At 40.7% G+C, this 21,538-nt stretch overlaps 4 protein-coding genes and 1 long non-coding RNA gene across 5 annotated transcripts in view; 3 read left to right on the forward strand and 2 right to left on the reverse strand.

Moving 5' to 3' along the window:
* The first annotated feature begins 150 nt into the window (after positions 1-150).
* samd1b (sterile alpha motif domain containing 1b) lies at positions 151-7,739 on the forward strand. The gene is made up of 7 exons (XM_026213758.1): positions 151-1,425; positions 2,570-2,804; positions 3,721-3,803; positions 4,203-4,263; positions 4,992-5,088; positions 5,372-5,492; positions 5,593-7,739. Exons 1-7 carry the CDS (start codon positions 316-318, stop codon positions 5,740-5,742), a joined length of 1,857 nt encoding a protein of 618 aa, XP_026069543.1. The 5' UTR covers positions 151-315; the 3' UTR covers positions 5,743-7,739.
* LOC113053568 (uncharacterized) lies at positions 3,786-15,894 on the reverse strand. The gene is made up of 3 exons (XR_003277252.1): positions 15,789-15,894; positions 4,158-4,251; positions 3,786-4,026 (listed from the first exon to the last, which is right to left on the reverse strand). It is a non-coding gene; the product is annotated as an uncharacterized LOC113053568 (long non-coding RNA).
* On the forward strand, positions 7,946-16,655 carry LOC113050430 (transitional endoplasmic reticulum ATPase). The gene is made up of 19 exons (XM_026213413.1): positions 7,946-8,149; positions 9,014-9,125; positions 9,571-9,743; positions 9,866-10,008; positions 10,664-10,794; positions 10,879-11,010; positions 11,108-11,210; positions 11,478-11,611; positions 11,703-11,838; positions 11,949-12,061; positions 12,137-12,301; positions 12,699-12,821; positions 12,910-13,057; positions 13,248-13,312; positions 13,855-14,033; positions 14,121-14,250; positions 14,328-14,486; positions 15,585-15,736; positions 15,824-16,655. Exons 1-19 carry the CDS (start codon positions 8,127-8,129, stop codon positions 15,918-15,920), a joined length of 2,418 nt encoding a protein of 805 aa, XP_026069198.1. The 5' UTR covers positions 7,946-8,126; the 3' UTR covers positions 15,921-16,655.
* A 1,495-nt stretch (positions 16,656-18,150) lies between these two features.
* Positions 18,151-20,086, forward strand: LOC113053082 (NADH dehydrogenase [ubiquinone] 1 beta subcomplex subunit 7). The gene is made up of 3 exons (XM_026217792.1): positions 18,151-18,426; positions 19,594-19,762; positions 19,917-20,086. The coding sequence occupies exons 1-3, from the start codon at positions 18,315-18,317 to the stop codon at positions 19,996-19,998; spliced, it is 363 nt and encodes a 120-aa protein (XP_026073577.1). The 5' UTR covers positions 18,151-18,314; the 3' UTR covers positions 19,999-20,086.
* Positions 20,087-20,233: 147 nt separating this feature from the next.
* Positions 20,234-21,538, reverse strand: part of LOC113051426 (very-long-chain enoyl-CoA reductase-like) — a 9,119-nt gene continuing 7,814 nt past the window's right edge. The window contains exon 12 of the mRNA XM_026215213.1: positions 20,234-20,918. Coding sequence (XP_026070998.1) covers positions 20,745-20,918 — 174 coding nt within the window. The 3' untranslated portion in view covers positions 20,234-20,744. The remainder of the gene's footprint in view (positions 20,919-21,538) is intronic.

Here is a 21,538-nt window from a genome sequence, read left to right on the forward strand (position 1 = left end):
TGTTATTTAAATGAATATCGAGCTTGCCTATGGAAAATCTGTTGCGTAATTAGATGTGATGATAGACTGTGGCGCGAGCGTGAACAAAAGCGCAAAACGTGTAACTCCGCAATACCACCTTAAATGAGCGCCTCGCATAGACGCAGAGCGCAGCGGAGGATTCTCTTCGGAATGTAGTCCACCTTAAGCGCACATAGAGGGTAAACGCAGGCGTAGAGCGAGGCTTCCGCTTCATTCCCAGCCGGGCTCGGAGCGGATCACTTCGGGGACAAGAGAGAGGCGCTCGGCCCAAGCCAACGGAACCAGTGCTGCAACATGTCGGAGCCGAAATACCGAGAATGGATCCTAGAAACCATCGACTCCCTGCGCTCGAGAAAAGCCCGACCGGACCTGGAAAGAATCTGCCGAATGGTCCGAAGAAGACACGGCTCAGACCCGGACAAAACCAGGGCTGAACTAGAAAAACTGATCCAAGAGCAAACTGTGCTGAAAGTTAGCTACAAGGGGTCCATCTCCTACAGGAACGCTGCTAAAGTGCAAAGGAAATGCAGAAAGAGAACGGAGCAAACCCCCGACAGCGGCGAGCCGCTCGGTGAACACGACAAACACGCCGGTTTCATTAACAACGACAGCGCGCTCAGCCTCACGGACCAAGAGGAGTGCGAGGACAAGGAGCCCGAGGAACCCGGCGCGAGCCCGTGTCCTGACCCCCTGCCTCAAACCTCGCCCTCCGCTTTTGTAAAGGAAGAGCAGATTTTACCACAGTCTAGCGGAAACAGTTTTGTTAGTTGTGGCGCATCGGGCCACTCCGCCGGGAGCGTGAAAGCAAGTGCATCGAGAGACAAGAGATTAGTCTCCGAGGCGGGGGCGAGCGGCTCCTCTCACCGCGATGCTTCAGGCGCGAGCGGACGGGCCGAGGGAGACACGCCGCTCGCCGCTGGACACGAGGGCAGAGATCAGGATGAGGAGGAAGAGAAAGAAGAGAAAACTTGCTCGAGCGTCAGCAGTCCGCCTCCGAGAAACAAGATCCCCGCGTCCCCCAAACCTAAACTCAAGGTGGGGGCAAAGGGCGCCGGGGCGCGCTGCTCGGAGTCTCCGGACGGGAACAGCGCTGATTTGGGCGATAGACTCGTTGCCGCGGTCCGAAGTCTGACCGAGAGACACCGGGGCTCCGCCGCAACGCGGGGCCACGCACCGCCGGGACTCAAAGAGATCCTCGACTTCCTCAGCACGCAGCGAGGGATGCCCGAGGAGAAGCTGACCCGCAACCGCGTTAAAGTGGTGCTGGAGCGCGAGATCGAGAGGGGTCGTCTCCGCAGGACCCGCCTGGGCCACATCACTCTCCCCGCGCGGGGGATGGGGGCGGCGAAGCCGTCCGCGCGGCTCCCGAGGAGCGCACCGCAAGACAGACATCTCGAGAAAAAGGTGACTTAATATTTCCAACACGTCCTGCGCAGTCGTGGCATAAATAAATGATCGTGCTTCGAGAGAGAAGCGAAAGCCAGACAAGAGCGCAGCCGCGCACCGTCTGATTTCCGCTCTTTTCTCATGCGCAACTGTGCGCCAGAGCAACCAAACTGTGCGTGTCTGAGGCAGACGCGCTTTTTGTGCTTGGTGAGGTCGTGTTGTGTGCAAACGGTGGGAGAACCGTGTTTTCTGTTAGACACGCAACTGTCTGCGTGCCCTGTTTCACTTCGGCGTCTCAGCACAAAGGTGCGCCGCCCGCCTGCTCTCGAGCGTGCGCGCGTGCGAGACACCGTCGCTGCTCTTGTTCCGTCGCTCTAATAGACACTCATCACACACAAGCGCGCTGCACGGGGCGCTGATGAATGACTGATGTCTGCGCGACAGCGTTAGTGGGATTTCACAGGCAGGGCCGATGATTATTTTTGCGTTATAAGTTGTGCTGGATATTTTTCACTAGGCGGTGTCTGTTAAGTTAAACTCGCACGGAAAATGAAAAACAGAAGGAGGGAGGGGGGACCAGAGGCTCGGGTCTGTTTTCTCGGGCGAGCCGTCGCTCAGTGCAATACTTCGGTGAAACGAGGTGAAAGCAGTTGCGATGGCGGAAGACCGCTGCATGGCGAGCCGAGCGCACACAAGCCTCTTAGTTTCGTTCTGTGCGTGCGAGCGATGCTTCCTTCTCTCTTCTTCTATCCTCTCTGCGTTTGATCAGGTTTCTCAAGCACTGTCCCGCTCACTCACACAACAAACTGATCACGAGCCCCACTGCGTTACTCAGTACGTGCTCAGATCGGTGTTATCTAATCAAAACCACTGGCGTGAGAATCCGTAGCGCTTGGATGTTTGGGGCAATCCGTGAAATCCCGCAGACGACGGAGGACTCGTACAAAACAGGCTACGGGCGTCCTAACCGCTATTTGGCCTTTTCCCGTAGAGGGGGCGTCCAGAGTAGTTCTCTCTCTCTCTCATGTACATTTGCAGCTACTGTGATGTAAGGTACAGTCACGATTAAATCCATCCTCTAAAAGTGTTAAGTGTAACTACTGTTGGTTAAAAGTCCATTAGAGCTTTTTTTTTTAAACGGGTGTCTATTCCTGCTGGTCAGGAGGAGGTGAAGGAGGAGGAAAGGATGGAGGTGGAGGGTGAGGAGCATGGCCCGGCGGAGGACTCTCCCCAGACCCAGGCTTGCACTGACCCAGTCTCACCGGACACAGAGGTCCAGGTCGATCACAGCCCCAGCTCCCCACTGACCTCGGAGGGGAAGTCCCAGTCATCTTCATCGCTGGAGACGGCAAACCAGAGCTCCTCACGGCAGGAAGTAGACGTGGGCGGACGTGAAGGTACTGTTTCTGTTTCTTCAAAGAAACATTTTCTAGTATTTAAATCTGATTTTCCAGCAAAACATACAAAATTGCTTAAGAGAAACTGTTCAGAATAAGATGGAGAACAGATATTATTATTTATTTATTTTTTGTCACTTGGACAAATAGTCGGTTTCTTGTTTTAAGCATTAACTTTGTAAAAGTTTCTCTTAGAACAAATATCTTAATATACATTACTGTTTTGAGGATTGTTTTATGGTTAGATTTTTTAAATTGAAAAATTGGCAATACAAGAATAAAATCAAAGTAAAATTCTGAAATCTCGCCATTCTCTTTTATTTTACTCGATTAAAACTCATCATTTAGCATTTAATTCACCACCACAATTTTTATTGTCTCATACAAATCTATGCTTTCATAGGCTCTGTACACTTCCGCTAAAAGCCACTCATTCAGTGTTTAAGGATTGGCTCCTTTTCAATTCTCGGGTTCAAATTTGAATCAAATTGGCCACACCTCACAGGAAGTTAAATCTGAGTCACAGGAAGTGGAATTTATTAACTCACAGCCCTGCTCAAAATAAAGTGTTGACCTAATACAGCCCTTATCAAAGATCATATTTTTTATGAATGTTTTTGCTCATGGACTGGCAGGTCATGAGATACTTTAAAGCTATGGAGGATGAAAGAATCATTATGAGGACTTTGTCCAGATGGTGCATGGATGTGAGGGTTTGTTCATTTTGCACATGAATCAGATTTGTTTTTCGCTCCCGTTATCTAGGTCCACCCTGTCATTTTGCAAATGAATACAGACATGGGCTCCCTGCAGATGTGTGACAACTGTCTATGCTTGAAATCTTGTGTCATAACAAGAAATTATAGCATTTAAATGTCTCTCTCTCTCTCTCACACACACACACACACACTTTCAGAGCAGACAACGTCAGTCGAGCCCGAGGATGCTGGTGCTGAGAAAAACACAGAAGCGCCCGATCAGCTACATCCCAGCTCTGAGGTAATGACAGCCAGTGCAGAGTTGAATTAAAACCTTTAATGTTTTAATATCGGAGGTCCTTCTCTTATCCCGGTCGAATGTGCAAAGACATGTAGGCCATTCATAGGTTGACTTCCTGAAGTGTGCAGGCTCTATCTGTCAGTGAAGCAGTTTCGGCCCAGATCTGGCCGGCATGGATTTCACACGGGCCAGATGTGGGCCGGTTCTGGGCCAAAACTGCTTACTGTATGGGAAACAAAAGGGTTTTTCAGAAAATCTGTTTTAGAAACAGTTTTATATATATATATATGCAGCAATTAGATAATATGCTTGACATTTAAAATCTTTCGTTCTGCTGTCAGTCATTTCACTCACCCTAGTCTTACTGAGAGCATCTTCTTCTTCCTCGTCCTCCTCTAGGATCAGGTGATTGTGATGTCAGAGACAGAGAAGGCTCCCTCGTCATTACCTATGAGAGACTGTAAGTTCTTAGTGTGTGCTGTCCTGTCTCTTGTGTATGTGTTAATGTTCAGTATGTATCTGTGCCAGTTAATGCTTTAACTGTGTGCTGTTCTGCACGTTTGTGTGATAATTTATATTGCTGTGTGTGTGTGCTGTTTTGTTGTTATTCTGTCTTACATGTTATTATTTTGTATCTATTTGTTTTTATATTTATTCTTTAGAACTGTCAGTTTGTTATCACAAAAATATGAAGCAACACGGCTGTTTCCAACACTGATAATAATCAGAAATGTTTCTTGAGCAGTAAATCAGCATATTATAATGATTTCTGAAGATCATGTGACACTGAAGACTGCAGTAATGATGCTGAAAATACAGCTGCGCATCACAGGAATAAATTACATTTTAAAGAATTTTGAAATCCCAAAAATTACTTTCAATTGTAATTTTATTTCACATTATAAGATTTTTTCAGTGTTTTTTTTTAAGTCCCAATAAACCAAAAAAAGTATCAGTTTATACACACACACACACACACAAACACACGCACACACACACACACACACACACACACACAGTTGTTAGTTTTGTGTTGTTGTAGCATTCTATTTTCATACTATTGTGATTCAGATTCATACAGTTTAAAGTGTTTTATATAGTTGTGTCATTTTGTGTTATTGTATTGTAGTTGTGTTTTTGTGTGTGTGTGAGTGTTTATTTTATATAGCTGTGTGTGTTGTCTGTCAGGTTCAGGCTGTAAGCTGGAAGTGGGAGTGTCGTCTTGTCTGCTGACCCCCTCGGCCTCACCAGGAGCAGCTGAAGAACGAGGGATGAATGAAGGAATGTGAGTACTAGCAGACTGAGAGAGAGAGAGGGAGAGAGGGTAGAGCAGAGAGAAAAGGCTTTGTTTGGGGGAAAAAATATTAAAGTCTGAGTAAAACACCCATTGACCTTCTAACAGGAATCGCCAGAAGTCAGTCATAATGAAAGAAATGAAAACTGAAGATTGAGGGTTGTCTTCAAGTCATGATATTACATTTTCTTTCTGTCTCCAGCATACCTTCGATTTTATTTTTAAATCTACATATATATTTGAATAAATATTGATGTGTTGGGTGTGTTCTCAGAGCTGGCTTTGTGAAGCTGGAGACGGGTGGCATGAGCCCGGTGGACTGGACTGTAGCAGACGTGGCCAGCTACTTCACCGCGGCTGGATTTCCAGAGCAGGCGCTCGCCTTCAGGACACAGGTGCGCTGAACTGAACCGCATGACCCTTGATGAGTTCAGACCCTGCGTCACTGGACTGTGCTGTAGAGAGAAGGTGTAACTGAATCTTTGTTCCTGACAGGAGATCGACGGGAAGTCCCTCCTTCTGATGCAAAGGAATGATGTGCTGACAGGCCTGTCAATCAGACTTGGTCCCGCCCTAAAGATCTATGAAAGACACGTGAAGGTTCTGCAGAGGACCCATTTCCAGGATGATGAAGCTTTCTGCTGATACACACACACACACACACACACATACACACACACTTATATATATTAGCTGTTGTGTATGACAAAGTACGCCTGCACATATACCTACAATATTTACTCATCCCAGAACACACATATTTCTGAACACTTTCAGTGGGACTGTTCAGGACTTTCTGGACAGAAACAGTTCTTGTTTTTTTGTTTTTGTTTTTTTTCAATCGGTAATCCAACAGCTTTTGGAAAAAAAATTAATAAATAGTAAAATGACCAGAACTAAGCAGAAGTATGTTGTGAGTTTAGGAGAAAGAAGACTGAAGACAGTTCCTTTTCTTTGTGCAGTTAATGCTGCTCTGATGGATACCACTGTTTGGATTGTGACCTTTGACCCTGAATGCATGTCATCAAGCGGGGATTTGTCCTGCAGTACTTATTCAGTCCAGTAGAGGGAACAGACAGAGAACATCATTTTTTCTTTGTGACCTCACTGGTTTCAAGTTTGTCACTGAAACCAGACAAAGGCTGGATGGTTTCCACTGTGCACAATATGTTCTGTTAAAAAATCCTGGTTACAGTTTGAAAGAAGTCAATTCTGACTGGATATTTGCTCTTAACATGTTAACTCGTTTGCAATGACACTGAAACCCTTGTCTTCCTTCAGTGATGGACTGAATATTTCTTCCTAACATTCTGGAATGAGCTTCTAATGTTCCTTCCAGTGTCCGAAAAAACCTTGGTACGCTTGTGTAGACCTCTTGGGCGCATCTCACAGAAAATCTCCCTTTAAAGTGACTTTGACTCCTTTAATCTCGGATTTGTGGAATATCACCATTAATAACTGAGCATAATTTTTGTAAATATCAATACATGTTTAAGCATATTCCTTCACCAGCAGTTGAAGAATGTGTCTGAATGTCCTCAAACGCACAGAAAGCCCCGAAGCCATGCAGCTCTTCAACTTCACAGTTTGTGGATTATATCTGTATCAGCCCATCAGATGAATATTGTCAGAACTGAGAAATAAAGGATGGGTCCATTTAACAAATGACAAGAACTGACTTGTGGAAGTGGGACACACTGAAATGCTAACACGCTTGCTAACCTGTGCTTTCGCTCCAGTGTATTTAGCATCGCTGGACTGATCACACATACAGATGGATCCATCACTCTTGTAAATAGGACTGTTACTGATTCTGCCACCAAACACAGGTTCATTTCCATCGTGAAGAGACCCTGACTGAGTTTAAATTGCTCGAAAGGTCAGTCTGATTTCAGATTAGAGTAACCTTCGTTTGGCCTGACAATTGTAGCACCTTGAATTCCTCAAACTCTTTTGATTTATTTATTCCTTTGTATGTTTGTTTATAAAACTGTATGGTCATTTTTATAATGTTAACAACTTAATGTCTAAAATACGAGAATGTCCTTTGGTTGATTTACAGTTTAAAGACCACTGGCAACAGAAAGCTGGAGCTCACTGCGATGTTGTTAATGCTGTTCATGCCTTTCATGATGAACCTATTTTCTACTCTGAACCTATTAATGAAGTCGAATGTCAACAAAAAAACTGTTAAAAGTTTGTTTTCTGTGTTCTCAGTGAGTCTTTGTAATAAATACATCACTAGATTGCAAGAAAACAAGCAGCACAAAGCTATTTTAAGACAAAAAGCTATAAGTGTTGTTAGAGATTGAAACGTTGGAGGGTTTGCCAGCAGAGGGTGACACGGAGACCCAAATGTTTGGTCTGGGATACAACTGTAAATGTCATCAGGGTATATGTTTACCTACAGCCATAAGATACGACTTTAGACCAGCATCCACCTCGATGAATGTAGATGCTGGGAGTGACTCCAAAAGAAAAGAAAAAAAGCATTGTCCAATAATTGTGTAAGTTATTGAATGTCCAAGTGTGTTCATTTTGAGGAACTTCTGTCTTGGTTGTTTCTTCCACCATTTCTGTTGTTTTGTAATGAGAAAGACGGAAAGCTTTTTGATTACTTGCATTAAAAAGTACTTTCCAGATGAGTGCATCGATGAACTTTTCACTGTTTGTGAATGTGTGTTAGTTGAAGACAGGAATGTCTGGAATGAGCTGAGTGGGAAAGAGGGCAAGCACTTTCGAAAACAAAGGAAAACTCTGAAAAAGATTCAGAATTGCTCACTGTTTGTGTACATATGCATGCAACTTGGGTTATTGCGACAGAAACTTATTTATATGTGAGGGGATGGGTTTCAGTAATCCAGTGTCTAGGCATGGATCCTGTGCAGCAAGAGCGTCACACACACACACACACACACAGCAGTGAACGGAGGACTCCAGACTTCTGACCTCTAGAATAAGGATAGACTGATTTCTGATCGTCTCCGTCCCACACTGGCTCTTCTCTTCAGATAAACATCTGCCCTGCAATGCCAGCCACTGGACCCTCAGAGTGAGTATAACTGCTAAGCCTCGGTTCATGTGTGTGTTTGTTTGGTTGGACTGAATGTGTAAGATTCGTCAAAAAAAAAAAAAAAAGTTTTTAATTGTTAAACATTGCATTGGCAGAATGTTACAGTGTTGGTCTCTTTTTATAGGACTCATAATATGTTTAATAACTCAAGAAGTAATGTGTATGTGTTTGTGTTCGTCTGAGTAGTTTGATCTTAGCAGTAGACATAACTTTGCTCTAAAAACAGACCAGTGTCACATGAAGAAACAGGAGACCAGACAGCAGGGCATGAGTGTGGGCTTGTATTCACCAAGCGACCAAGAACTGCTTTCACCTTTCATTCTCCTTGTTTACACACAGTTATGACTAAAAAATGGGGTTTAAACCTTGATATGACCCAGTATACTATAATTTTCTCAATTACTTTTATTTTCATATTTGAATGTACATAAACTATTGATCTGTTAGTCTTTATGTAATGTATGTTTTCTTTCTAATTTAAAAAGCCTTGCATGTTGTTCTATTTTTATTTCTGTCAGTTTGTCGAACAGTACAAGAGAAGCTAATTGTCAGCTATTGTCTGTGTGGTTTAGTTTAATATTCCTACACTATTATAGTATTTATATGAAGTGTTTTTAAATATCTCTGGTGTGTTTATTAATCAATTCTGAAAAAGGATGCAGCAAAACAACAACAGTAAGCTTTTACTCATGTGCTGACTTGGCATTTATAAAGAACAATGCATGTACTTCAATTAATGTTGTGGAAAATTGGATTGTGCTTTAAATAATACGCATGTGTGTGTGTGTGTGTGTGTGTGTGTGTGTGTGTGTGTGTGTGTGTGTGTGTGTGTGTGTTGAACAGTCCAAAGTCGGAGGATTACTCCACTGCTATTCTGAAGCAGAAGATTCGGCCGAATCGACTCATCGTGGATGAAGCCAACAATGAAGACAACAGTATTGTCTGCCTGTCACAGGTAACCGGTCTATTTGGGTGTGTGTTTGTGTGTGTACCAACTTACCCATATTTTGTGGACATTTTTTGTACTCAAAAATGAGGAAAACCTGATAAAATTGCAAAAAAAAAAAAAAAAAATTGTTGATGCCCTTATTCGTAAAACTGGTCTAAAAATAAAGTTTTTTTTGAGACTGTAAAAATGCAGATAGTTTTCTGAGTGGTAGGGCTTGAGGTGGGTTTAGATTAAAAAGTCTATAACTATCTGTAAATATAAAAAAATGGAAGTCTATGTAATGTCCCCATTTAGACAGCTAAGTAAATGTGTGTGTGTGTGTGGTTGAGTGTTGACTGATAAAACTGCAGTGTACTTTATATCACTAGCTGCACCAAGTTAAATTGCAAAAAAAAATTGTTCTAAACAAATTTCCCAAACGTGCATCTAAATCCCTGCATGGGTGTTACAGGTTAAAATGGAGGAACTGCAGCTGTTTCGTGGAGACACGGTGGTGTTACGCGGTCGTAAGCGGAGACAGACGGTCTGCATCATTCTCACGGACGACACATGTGGCAATGAGCGCGTGCGCATGAACAGAGTGACCCGCAACAACCTGCGTGTGCGCCTCGGGGACGTCATCAGGTGTGTGGGGCTGGCGTCTGGTTTCACTGCGAGATCAACCAAAAAACTTATCTGCTGCTAGAGGTAAAGCAAAATCATCTCTGAAACATGTGATATGATCATGCATATGTGTGTGTGTATAGCATCAACGCTTGTCCAGATGTCAAATATGGGAAGCGCATCCATGTTCTGCCCATTGATGACACTATCGAGGGGCTAACAGGCAACCTGTTTGAGGTTTTTCTAAAGCCGTATTTCCTGGAGGCCTACCGACCTGTTCACAAAGGTACACACGTTTATTAAGTGTGCTAAACACGTGAATATAAGAGTTTGGTTTTGCATTTGGGTTAGGTTTAGTGTTAAGTGTGATTTTGTTATTCAGCTCTAGATTGGATTGTACATTTGGGCAGATGGGGTCTGAAGAGAAGTCAGGGTTTAATGTTTTGGTTAATTTAGTAAAACAGAACAATACTATTTTTGCGACGTGATTACTGTGCACTACTTACCTAAAAAAGCTTGATCCATTTAAAAGGGCTTTGTTAATCAGGCAAGCAGGCAAATTTTCCTCAGCGCCAATTATAATGATCTACCAATGGAAGATGCTATAGCACTGCAACACATCAGTGTTATTTTACTATTTTTTATATACTATTCTAGTATTTATTAATATTATTAGCTTTCATTTGATGTTTTTTATTCTCTTTATTATCTTGTTTTACTTTTAGTAACTGCAAGTATAGATTTTTATCTAATATTTCTGTTTCATTTTATGATCGCTTTATCACAATTAAAAGATAGAATACAGATAATATTTTCAATAGATTTAGTTTTGATTAGCAATGGACAACAGTAGTCCAGTACACACACACAATAGTCTATGCATCATATTTTACACTGCACCAAAATTCACCAGAGTTTGTTTACTGTTATGCTTCCTGCAGGTGATATTTTCCTGGTGAGAGGAGGCATGAGAGCAGTGGAGTTTAAAGTCGTAGAAACAGACCCCTCCCCACACTGCATCGTTGCCCCGGATACCATCGTCCACTGCGAAGGAGAGCCAATCAAACGAGAGGTATGTGTGATTTCATCATACCTGTACAGTTTCTCCATGTCAGCCTCTGCACCACGTCATGATGTCATATGTTGATGATGTCAGGATGAGGAGGAGAGTCTGAATGACATTGGGTATGATGACATCGGAGGGTGTCGTAAACAGCTGGCTCAGATTAAAGAGATGGTGGAGCTGCCTCTCAGGCACCCAGGCCTCTTCAAAGCCATCGGCGTGAAGGCGAGAATCACCACACACATCTAACAGTTTACAGTATCTCTCTGTTTCCTTACTGAACTAGACTTTTTAGAAAATCACTCACACTTGTGTTCCTCAGCCTCCGAGAGGAATTCTGCTGTACGGTCCACCCGGGACGGGCAAGACGCTGGTGGCTCGAGCTGTAGCTAATGAGACAGGAGCTTTCTTCTTTCTCATCAATGGTGCATACGCACACTTGAAAGCCACAGTCTGAAACTGTTGTGACTGTTGGTTGCCCTGCAATAACGGACGCCTGTAATCACCAAAACTCTACTACAGAATGGAAATGAAGGCTGCTTATTGATATTTTTTACACTGACATCCAATTCACTTCATGTATTTACCTTGAAAAGCCAAACAAATGAAGATCTGGCAGATCATAATATCAGTAACTGCTGTATTTCAATATTGCATTTCCTGTGCTTAATGCCGTTGCTTTTGTATCCCAGGTCCTGAAATCATGAGTAAACTGGCAGGGGAGTCTGAGAGCAACCTGAGAAAAGCTTTCGAGGAGGCCGAGAAAAACGCCCCTGCTATCATCTTCATCGATGAGCTGGATGCAATCGCTCCGAAACGAGAGAAGGTAAGGAGCAGAGAAAGAGAAGCAGGTATGTTATGTAATCATATACAGTCTGGTGTTTGTCGTTGGTTTGACGGTCATGTCGTGTCTGTAGACTCATGGCGAGGTTGAGCGGAGGATCGTCTCTCAGCTGCTCACACTGATGGACGGCCTGAAACAACGGGTTCATGTTGTAGTCATGGCGGCTACTAACAGACCCAACAGTGTGGATCCTGCTCTTCGGCGGTTTGGTGCGAACATGTGCACATTCGTATCGTTCATGCTGAGAGTAATTTGCATCAACAAATGAACCCGTCAAAATATACTTTGTACAGAAAGGTCAGTTGTACATGTGTTGTAGGTCGTTTTGATCGAGAGATTGACATTGGCATCCCTGATTCCACCGGCAGGCTGGAAATCTTACAAATTCACACCAAGAACATGAAACTGTCGGACGATGTGGACCTGGAAAAGGTGGGATCGATGAGAGTGACGGAGGGGCTAAGTCATGTCGGATGTTTAATAACTGGGTGTTTCTGTTTATGTTAGATCGCCGCTGAAACACACGGACACGTGGGAGCGGATCTGGCTGCTCTGTGTTCAGAGGCAGCACTGCAGGCCATCCGCAAAAAGATGATCCTAATTGATCTGGAGGATGACAGCATCGATGCAGACCTTCTCAACTCACTGGCCGTCACCATGGATGACTTCAAAGTCAGCTTCAGCATTTCACATACACAGATGCTTTCATTTTTAAACCTTTTCCATTCCAGAGGGCAAATCTATTGCTCAGATGTTGCTCCCAAATGTAAAAAATGACAAAATTGCTTCGACAAATTCTTCAAATATTAGATTATGCATTGTGATGTATTACATGTACATGACTGAGAGATGAAAGTGAAAGATGTAGCACAACTACACAAAACCCTTCTGTCTCTCATTTATAGAGGTGCATGAAACATTGCTGAAATCCCTTCTGCAATCTAAGAAACATTACTCTACAGAAAAAATCGTATTCCTGTCTGGGAGAAACCACTGAAATATTGAAGAGATCTCTTTTGTGATCTAGCTCTCCTTTGGGAGTTATATCTATTGTTTTCTGCACTTCCAGTGGGCTCTAAGTCAGAGTAACCCATCTGCTCTGAGGGAGACGTTGGTGGAGGTTCCTCAGGTAAACTGGGAGGACATTGGAGGACTTGAAGAGGTGAAGCGAGAGTTACAGGAGCTCGTCCAGGTAAAACCACACACACACACACACACACACACACACACACACACACACACACACAAGATGGTCATTCACTTTCTCTCTCTCTGTTTAGTATCCTGTTGAGTATCCTGATAAATTTCTGAAGTTTGGGATGACTCCATCTCGAGGGGTTTTGTTCTATGGTCCACCTGGTTGCGGGAAAACCCTTCTAGCCAAAGCCATTGCCAACGAGTGCCAGGCTAACTTTGTGTCGATTAAAGGTATGTGTGTGAGGGTGAGCATGATTTCACCAAGTACAACATGTTCCTGGATCAACATCCTTGTTGATCCTGGAACAACATTCTCGCTCGGTCGACCATGTGTGAGAGAGAAACTGAAGTTTAAAAAGGGCAGGAGGAGCATGAGAGCACTTGTGTGTGTAATATATTCAATATTTTGTGCTGATTTCAGGCCCCGAGCTGCTCACCATGTGGTTCGGTGAATCAGAGGCAAATGTCAGAGATGTGTTCGACAAGGTGAACAAACTACTGTCAATGACTATCACACTTTTTACACCTGGTTTTAACATCCTATATATAGACATATTCCTGTGATGGCAAAGCTGAATTTTCATCAGTTTACTCAGTGTTTTAGTGCATTTCTTATCATTTTTACAGTTGAAAATGATTGTACTGTTTAATGAAGTATATAAAGTGTTTTTTCTTTGAACTTAATTCAAAATAAGAATCATTTTTATCAATTGTGTACATCCTTGCTGAATTAAAATAACAATTTCTTTATAAAAGAAAAAAATAAGAAAAACTATTTTACAGCTAATTAATACATCAAATATGCACATTGTTTAATGTGATACAAATGAGACTTTTTAATAGAATTCAGACATATTATTATTTACACTGCAGTGTCTCAAAAAGAGGTTTTCATGTTCCATTCATAAAAGCAGTATGAACCTCATTTAGAAGGTGTAAGTGTGCATTTTAACTGTGGGACTGTTCAAACCAGATCTCATTCTGATATATATATATCTCACAGACTGCTTTTGTTGTTGTGGTCTCAGGCGCGGCAGGCGGCTCCATGTATCCTGTTCTTTGATGAGCTGGACTCTATTGCTAAAGCACGAGGTGGAGGGGCTGGAGATGCAGGAGGTGCGGCTGACAGGGTCATCAACCAGATCTTGACAGAAATGGATGGAATGACCAATAAGAAGAACGTCTTTATCATTGGTGCCACCAACAGGTGACGAAAACTCATTTGTGCTTGCATTTGTTGGCAGTGGACAAAGTGAGGAGAGGATGTTCTCAGATTCCTGTCTGTCGCTCTTAGGCCTGATATCATTGATCCTGCAATCCTGAGGCCTGGACGTTTGGATCAATTGATTTACATCCCTCTACCGGACACGGCCTCCCGCTCTGCCATCCTGCGTGCCAACCTCCGCAAGTCCCCTATCGCTAAGGTCATTCACACAAAACCTGAGACAGACATACATGCATCTCCACATAAAACCACCTTCTAACTGTGTGTGTTTTTCAGGACGTAGACCTGGCGTATCTGTCCCGTATAACAGAGGGATTCTCAGGAGCAGACCTGACGGAGATCTGTCAGAGGGCCTGTAAGCTTGCTATAAGAGAATCCATAGAAGCAGAGATCCGTGCTGAGAGACAGCGCCAAGCCAAGAAAGAGACTGCTATGGTTAGCGTGCATGTGACTGAAAAAAATACATGGGAATCTAATCTAATATATATCCTAATACATTTCCATATATGGGAAACTAGTACTCATTTACATATTTTTCAAAATTCTGCAATATATGCATTGGCTATGTGTGGCAATATATTGATACATATGCAAATATTTAGAAATGAAGACAGATATAGCACATATACATGTTCATATATAAATATGAATGCATGTACACAAATATTCACAAAGGAGTTACAGCAGACTTCTAGTTTTTTTGTGTCAGGTTGATACAGGCTGAACACCATTAAGACTATATGTCACTTTATTTAAAAAGTAAAGGTTGTGCTCTCTTCGACACAGTGATCGTCTCTTTGCTAAATACTTTAATACGTGCAGTTCTGCTTGTGCTGTTGTTAACTAGCTATATATGAAAATATGAAACAAATATAATGTAAATAATTTTAAAAACTAATATATCTATACACATCCAGTACCATATCTTATCAAAAATGATATTATAATATTATATTATAATATATAATAAAATATATTGTCACATATTTTTCTATATATGAAAGCGGCAATTCCTTGTATATTATTCAATATATTGTAATATATTAACACAATATATTATTCTGTATATTTTCAACATATCGTTAAATTATTTAATATATTGATAATTCATATATTAGGAAATACATTTTCTTTGTGTAAGGGAATCCACTGCAGAATGGTGAGTAGGACACAAATTTAAAGAGGATGGTTAAGTCCTGGTTCCTGAACACACATGCATAAAGAAGAATATGCAATAATATACCAGTTTTTTGTTTTTTTTTTCATTTTCACTAATCAAAGTTCAGACATCATACAACTAGTTATAAAATCATTATCGTCAACTGTCTCATGTTGAGCAGCCCATCTTCTCCTCACATTTATGATAGATTAGAACTGTCAGCTTTATAATGATGTGCCTTAACACTGGACTAAATATATTATAATATTTGGGTTATTACACATTTAAACTAATAAAGATATTTCTGTATTGTATTGTGTATTTACTCTACTTAAAAAGGCACATGTATCTTGGTGACTTCATACTGTTTCCAGGATGATGATTATGACCCGGTGCCTGAGATCAGGAAGGATCATTTTGAGGAAGCCATGAGATTTGCCCGTCGCTCTGTCAGTGATAATGACATACGCAAGTATGAGATGTTTGCTCAGACGCTTCAGCAAAGCCGTGGGTTCGGGAACTTCAGGTACTCAAACACATAAACACTCAAATCACCAGTACCTCATAGCACTCCATACCTCATTTTGTTCAGTAAACTGTCTCTTATCGGCAGGTTTCCTACGGCACCTCAGTCAGGTGGAGGTCAGGGGTCAGGCCAAGGCTCGGGGGGTAATTTCAGAGATGAGGGAGACGATGATCTCTATCAGTAATCAGAGTCAAGTGTCTTCTACCGGCCCGACACCTGGTGTGTGCGACAGTGAGAGAAGAAAGTAAATTCACTTTCAACTGGATTCGGCACATTATGATTATTAATAATGAAGAATAATCAATATTAATCTCTTATAGCACTGCCAGAGAAATTCAATTGAATGCCTATTATTCTTATATAAAATTATAAGATGATGTTGTTAAATATGTGTTGATGTGAAATGCGTGCCTGACTGTATTAAAGAAGATGTCATGTCCCTCTTTGCTAAAGAAGTACAGAAGTTTTAAGAGGGATGTGATTATTTTTCTTTCTTGTTTTCTCGTGATCACGAATTAATAGTCTCGTGATCTCGACATAACAAGAGTTGTTTTTTGTTTTTCTACAATGATTGTTTGATTTTTAAAACGATGCGTGGGGAGCCTAGTGTTGCAATAGTAACGAACGCAACTTTGATGTGCATCTGTTGTGGATATTTCAGCAAGTTTTACATCGCTTAGTAATAAAGTCTACAATTAAATAAACATAGGCTAATCACTGATGATATTTTTCCACAGACAGTATGCTAAATATTTTGTTTGTTTGATTAATAGTGTTAAAATGGTCAACGTGATCAATACCACAAACACAAGCAGAGTGCCTTCAGAAGGATGCAGAGAGCTATTCTAAAATCTTTTAGAGCTGCTTGGATTCAAATCACTTTGTTTTCCTTTTATTTGAAATAAAATTATATAAAATTTGTTTGTGATTTTTATTAGTCATGTAGGATATGCTGTGACTGATATCATGTGTGTTACTAGCTTGAGATGCTGTTTGAAAACACTACCTTCTTCAATAATCGGCTAAAAACACATCTCTTCCATCTTCATATGACCCTCTAATTCTAACACGCTCTATTCTAAATCTATACTTCTCTAATCATATTGTTTTCTATCTATTTTTTCTTTTTATTTATTATACAATTAACAAAAGTAAAAAAGGCCTAAAATATAAAATGAAAACGGTGTTAAGATAATTGAAACTTGTTATAGCACTTGCATATAATTGCTGTCTTGTTGATTTTTATTTCTCCTCATTTGTAAGTCGCTTTGGATAGAATCACCTACTAAATTACTAAATCTAATGTAAATGTAAAAGTGTGTGTGTGTGGTTTCCTACAATGAAATGAAGAAAATACAAAAGATTACAGCTATGTGTAACATCAATTAAATTAGCATATACACTTCTTTTACACATACACACAGACACTTCTTATCAATATACATTTAATGATTATCAATAAAGATTAAAAATCAGGACGAAGATACACATTATAAATATGTTGTTGAAGTGCGTCCTAGATGAACACAACATCCTCATTAATAACAATCACGAACTTCAAAGATGCACAAATAAAGATATAAGTGCAAACATAATACAATACACTGATTGTCAACCTTGGTTTTAATAAGCAGTTTTTAGTGAAACTGTGATAAGTCACATGGTAAAAGTTTGGCCCATGTACCCAGCCATACCATACATTAGGCCAAAAAGTTCATTTTCAAACTTAAACCAAACGTTCATTTAACCTAATTATTTTTTTTGTAAACATTAGCTTCATAACTTACCACAAAACAAATTCGCAGACATACGAATCCACTTTAGTAAAAATTCATTCCGGTTCCACAGTACTTTCACTCCAGTTCTGTTTAACTAGGCCTGGCAATGTCATTAATAATTTAAGAAACAATGCGCATTAATACATCAAATAACTGAAATTAACGATAGCAAGTTGACTAACCGTTAGTTTTTGAATCTCTGTGGCGAGACTGTTTGGCGGGCTTTCATTCACTACAGCGGAAATAGAGCTTTAGAAGATGTCATTTGCTCTAAATGTATTTTACTGTCTATGCTCAAATTTGATTCGCTTCACTAATTTTATTTAATGGAAGCCGTATACGTACAGTTTAATGTTAATGCGACGTCTAGTCTCTGACTAGGAAATCAAACATAAATGCACCTCACGGCGATTTTATTGTATCGTTATTTTATTAACGAGAGACGCGGGAAATATGTTATATATTGACACATTAAAATCTAAAACTAATTGTTGTAATATATCTTGAAACGTTTGTTACGAAAGCAGCAATATAAGCGAATTATTTTAATGATTTTTAAGTTAAAACTTTTGACATATTTTAAGCAGACTCGAGGCGGAACAGATTAATTAGTGTGTGGAGGGCGTTCAGGAGCGTGTTACTGGTTGCGCGTGTTTACTTCCGGCGCAGAGCGGAAGTAAAGGAGGGTTTCTGGAGGTGACCGACTGGTAGTGTGCAGAATCGTTTTGATTTCTGCATTATAATAGATTATTGTCAGTGGTTGGACATTAAGCTGTCAGTGGTGGGATACCGCGTTCAGAATGGGGTCACACCTCGTGCGCAGTTACATCACGGAGAGAGATGTGACGCCAGACCCGAGGAAACCGTCCGAATATGACCCGCAGCTGGGCTTCCCGGAGCGGAAGGAGAGAGGTGAGCCAACACCGCTCCACTACACCTTCATCAGCGCGTTTCACACACACTATCCGTCACTTTCAGACTTGTGTTCGTCTGTAAACATGAACCGCGAGTCTTCAGGTCCTCGGATTGACTTTGAACTTCAGATACAAACAAGAGGCGTCTAGAAAAACATGCTCTTAAATGTGTCAGTTTAGTTGAAATTTGTCACCTGTAACCTTACTCTTGTAGATTTGCTGTCAATATAACTCGAGTCATGTAAAGTTGACTAAATTTCCAGGGGCTAGTTGCATAAACACGAACAACATGTTTGCACGGTCATTTCTAAACAACAGTACGGTAATTAGTCTTACTTAACTGATTTACATTGGACCAATCTACCTTTTTGTTACTGACTTTAAAAATGTTCTTACAAGTCTTGAAGAAAACATACTTGATGTCTAACTTTTAAAGGCTCATCTAAGTATTTTATGTGGAGGGAAAAAGGACCAAATCTAAGATTGATTTAAATTGCATAAATCTTCCTCTTAAAAACATAACATTTACTTGCATTTGGATTGCAGTTTTAACATAAAGTTCTAAACTGATGCATATTTGTCAGTCATAAATGCAACAGACAAGAAAAGGCTAATATTTCTAAATTCGCAACTAATAAAATTTAAAATGTTTGTGTGTATACACATATAGCTTCAAAGTACATTAAAATTGGTTAAAAAGCACAAATCTGTTTATTGTGAAAACAATAACATTTATTAATTTTAAAAATGTGAACATGGTTAAAATGTGGCTACTTGTTGGAAAAACAATACATGGGGGGAGATATGAAATATCAGATTTATTGATGATAAATATATATATATACACACACTCTTTTTGTTAGTAGAGTTATAGAGATATTACCCGTTTCATTCATGAATGACTGACTAATATGTTTACATAAGTATATTTATTTGTCAACACTGTGTATAAATGGATGGAATCTATATTTGCAATTTAAATCATTTAGTGTGTATATATAATTTTTGTGTGTATGTGTTTAAAAGGTTTTGACATCTTCACCCTTTGACTGAAGTGCTTGAGTTGAGCTGTCACAGGAAGTCCACTCTGTAGTGTAACAGAAAGATGAGTGTGATGTATCGTATGTTTCTTGTGGAGCTCATCTCCTCTTCTTGGTGTTATCAGAGATGGTGGCGACGCGTGAGCAGATGAACCTGGCCATGCTGCCGGTGGAGCAGCGGGATTACTGCGCACACTACCTGCTCAAACTCCTCAAGTGCAAGAGAGACAATTTCCCCAACTTCCTCGCCTGCAAACACGAGAGACACGACTGGGACTACTGTGAACATCAGGAGTAAGAAACACAACACAGTCACTCATTTAACTGCACAGGCACTGCTTCCTCCGTCGAGATGGTTTTCACTGATTTCATCTCAGCACATCACTGCTTACTCAGATTTTTTTGGTATAATATGTTTGTCTTATTGAGTTTGTCTTCTTCTTTGCAGCTATGTGATGAGGATGAAAGAGTATGAGAGAGAGAGAAGACTGAACTTGAGGAAAAAGAGGATCGAGGAAAATGCAGCATAAATATCCCACCCTCGTCTTCATTTCTCCATCTGCTGTTTCTGTATATAAATGGCTCTCTCAATAATAAAGATTATCTTGTGAGCTCTCAGAACATGAATGGAGCATTTTCTTAACAAAGACGTTTATCCAGAAACTGAACCGAATCTAGTAAAATGCTACACACTTTTCATGAATTACACAGCATGTTTTCTGAATACAGTATACAAAGAGCCAGCCAATGACAGTGTTTTTTTTTATTATTATTTAATATAAATTGTTAGGTCAACAAAACAGGTCTGACATCTGCAGTCTGCGCTAAGTTACCTTTAGCTTCAGGTGTAGTCTAACAATCACACTTGTCTCTACAGTGCTGAATACAGTCGCTGGTCTTCAACCGCTTCCTTCAGGTCCTCCTGTTAGTGGCACGCAGAACTAAACATCTTTACTAAAGTCACAGCCATCAAACTATCAGTGCACATCAGAGATCTCAAAAACTCTTTCATTAGCACCTAATGCACTCAAAATACAAAATGATAATTTTCATGAGGTTTCCTCAGATGATAGACATCATCCAGCCCACAGAGGGCGATATAGAGCCGTTAGAGCAAAGCTGGATCTGAGCTGACTTTATAATTCAGAATCAGTCTGATCGGAGAGATGAGCAGATGCAGGAAAGAGACATGACACAGTATAAAAGAGATGATTAGGGGAGGACGAGACGGGAAGAAGAGGTTAAAAAGACGAGGGGAACACTGCGTGACTCTGTCCTACAGGATGAAGGGCAGGATGGGCGAGCGGAGCGCGGGGTAGTCACGGAACTCCTTCAGGTAGCTGCGGTGCTTTCCTTTGGCCCACACGGTCATCTGAATGAAGCCCACCAGCGTAAAGAAGGCCACGGGCAGACACTGGGTCATCAGAGTGAAGCCCAGCCACGAGCCCAGCTGCGTCCACACACACACACACACCAGAGCAGATTCAGATCATGTGATGAAAACACACACTTCAGGCACGATACACATTACAACTGTGACCCTGGGCCACAAAACCAGCCATAAGGATAGATTTGTTTAAACAACTATTTGAAAATCTGGCATCTGAGGGTGCAAAATATTGAGAAAATCACTGTGGAAATGAAATTATTAGCAATGCATATTACTGTTCAAATATTAAGTTGATATATTTACAGTAGGAAATGTTACAAAATATATTCATGGAACATGATCTTTACTTAACATCCTAATGAATTTTGGCATAAAAGAAAAATCTATTATTCTGACCCATACAATGCATTTTTGACTATTGCTACAAATGCACCCCAAAGAGTTAAAACTGGTTCTGTGCTCCAGGATCACAAATATCATCAGAGCCACACTTGTAAAATTGCCAAATTGTGTGTCATATATATATATATATATATATATATATATATATAGTAACATAGAAAAATATTTAAAAAAAATACAGTGATAAATGGGTTGCTCATTGCTAGTTGATGCTAGATAACACATTAACTAATGAAGGTTATTGTGAAGTGTTACCAACAGTAATGAGAATAATTATA

This window comes from Carassius auratus, chromosome 1 (assembly GCF_003368295.1).
Source record: "Carassius auratus strain Wakin chromosome 1, ASM336829v1, whole genome shotgun sequence".
Taxonomy (NCBI): Eukaryota; Metazoa; Chordata; class Actinopteri; order Cypriniformes; family Cyprinidae; genus Carassius; species Carassius auratus.

Coding starts and splice junctions, on each gene's coding strand:
- samd1b (XM_026213758.1), top strand. CDS start 316: ATGTCGGAGCCGAAATACCGAGAATGGATCCTAGAAACCATCGACTCC. Junction 4,264..4,991: donor GTCATTACCTATGAGAGACT/GTAAGTTCTTAG, acceptor GTTGTCTGTCAG/GTTCAGGCTGTAAGCTGGAA. Junction 5,493..5,592: donor CGCTCGCCTTCAGGACACAG/GTGCGCTGAACT, acceptor TGTTCCTGACAG/GAGATCGACGGGAAGTCCCT.
- LOC113050430 (XM_026213413.1), top strand. CDS start 8,127: ATGCCAGCCACTGGACCCTCAGA. Junction 11,011..11,107: donor TCAAAGCCATCGGCGTGAAG/GCGAGAATCACC, acceptor TGTGTTCCTCAG/CCTCCGAGAGGAATTCTGCT. Junction 14,251..14,327: donor GCAAGTCCCCTATCGCTAAG/GTCATTCACACA, acceptor TGTGTTTTTCAG/GACGTAGACCTGGCGTATCT.
- LOC113053082 (XM_026217792.1), top strand. CDS start 18,315: ATGGGGTCACACCTCGTGCGCAGTTACATCACGGAGAGAGATGTGACG. Junction 18,427..19,593: donor CCCGGAGCGGAAGGAGAGAG/GTGAGCCAACAC, acceptor TGGTGTTATCAG/AGATGGTGGCGACGCGTGAG. Junction 19,763..19,916: donor GACTACTGTGAACATCAGGA/GTAAGAAACACA, acceptor TCTTCTTTGCAG/CTATGTGATGAGGATGAAAG.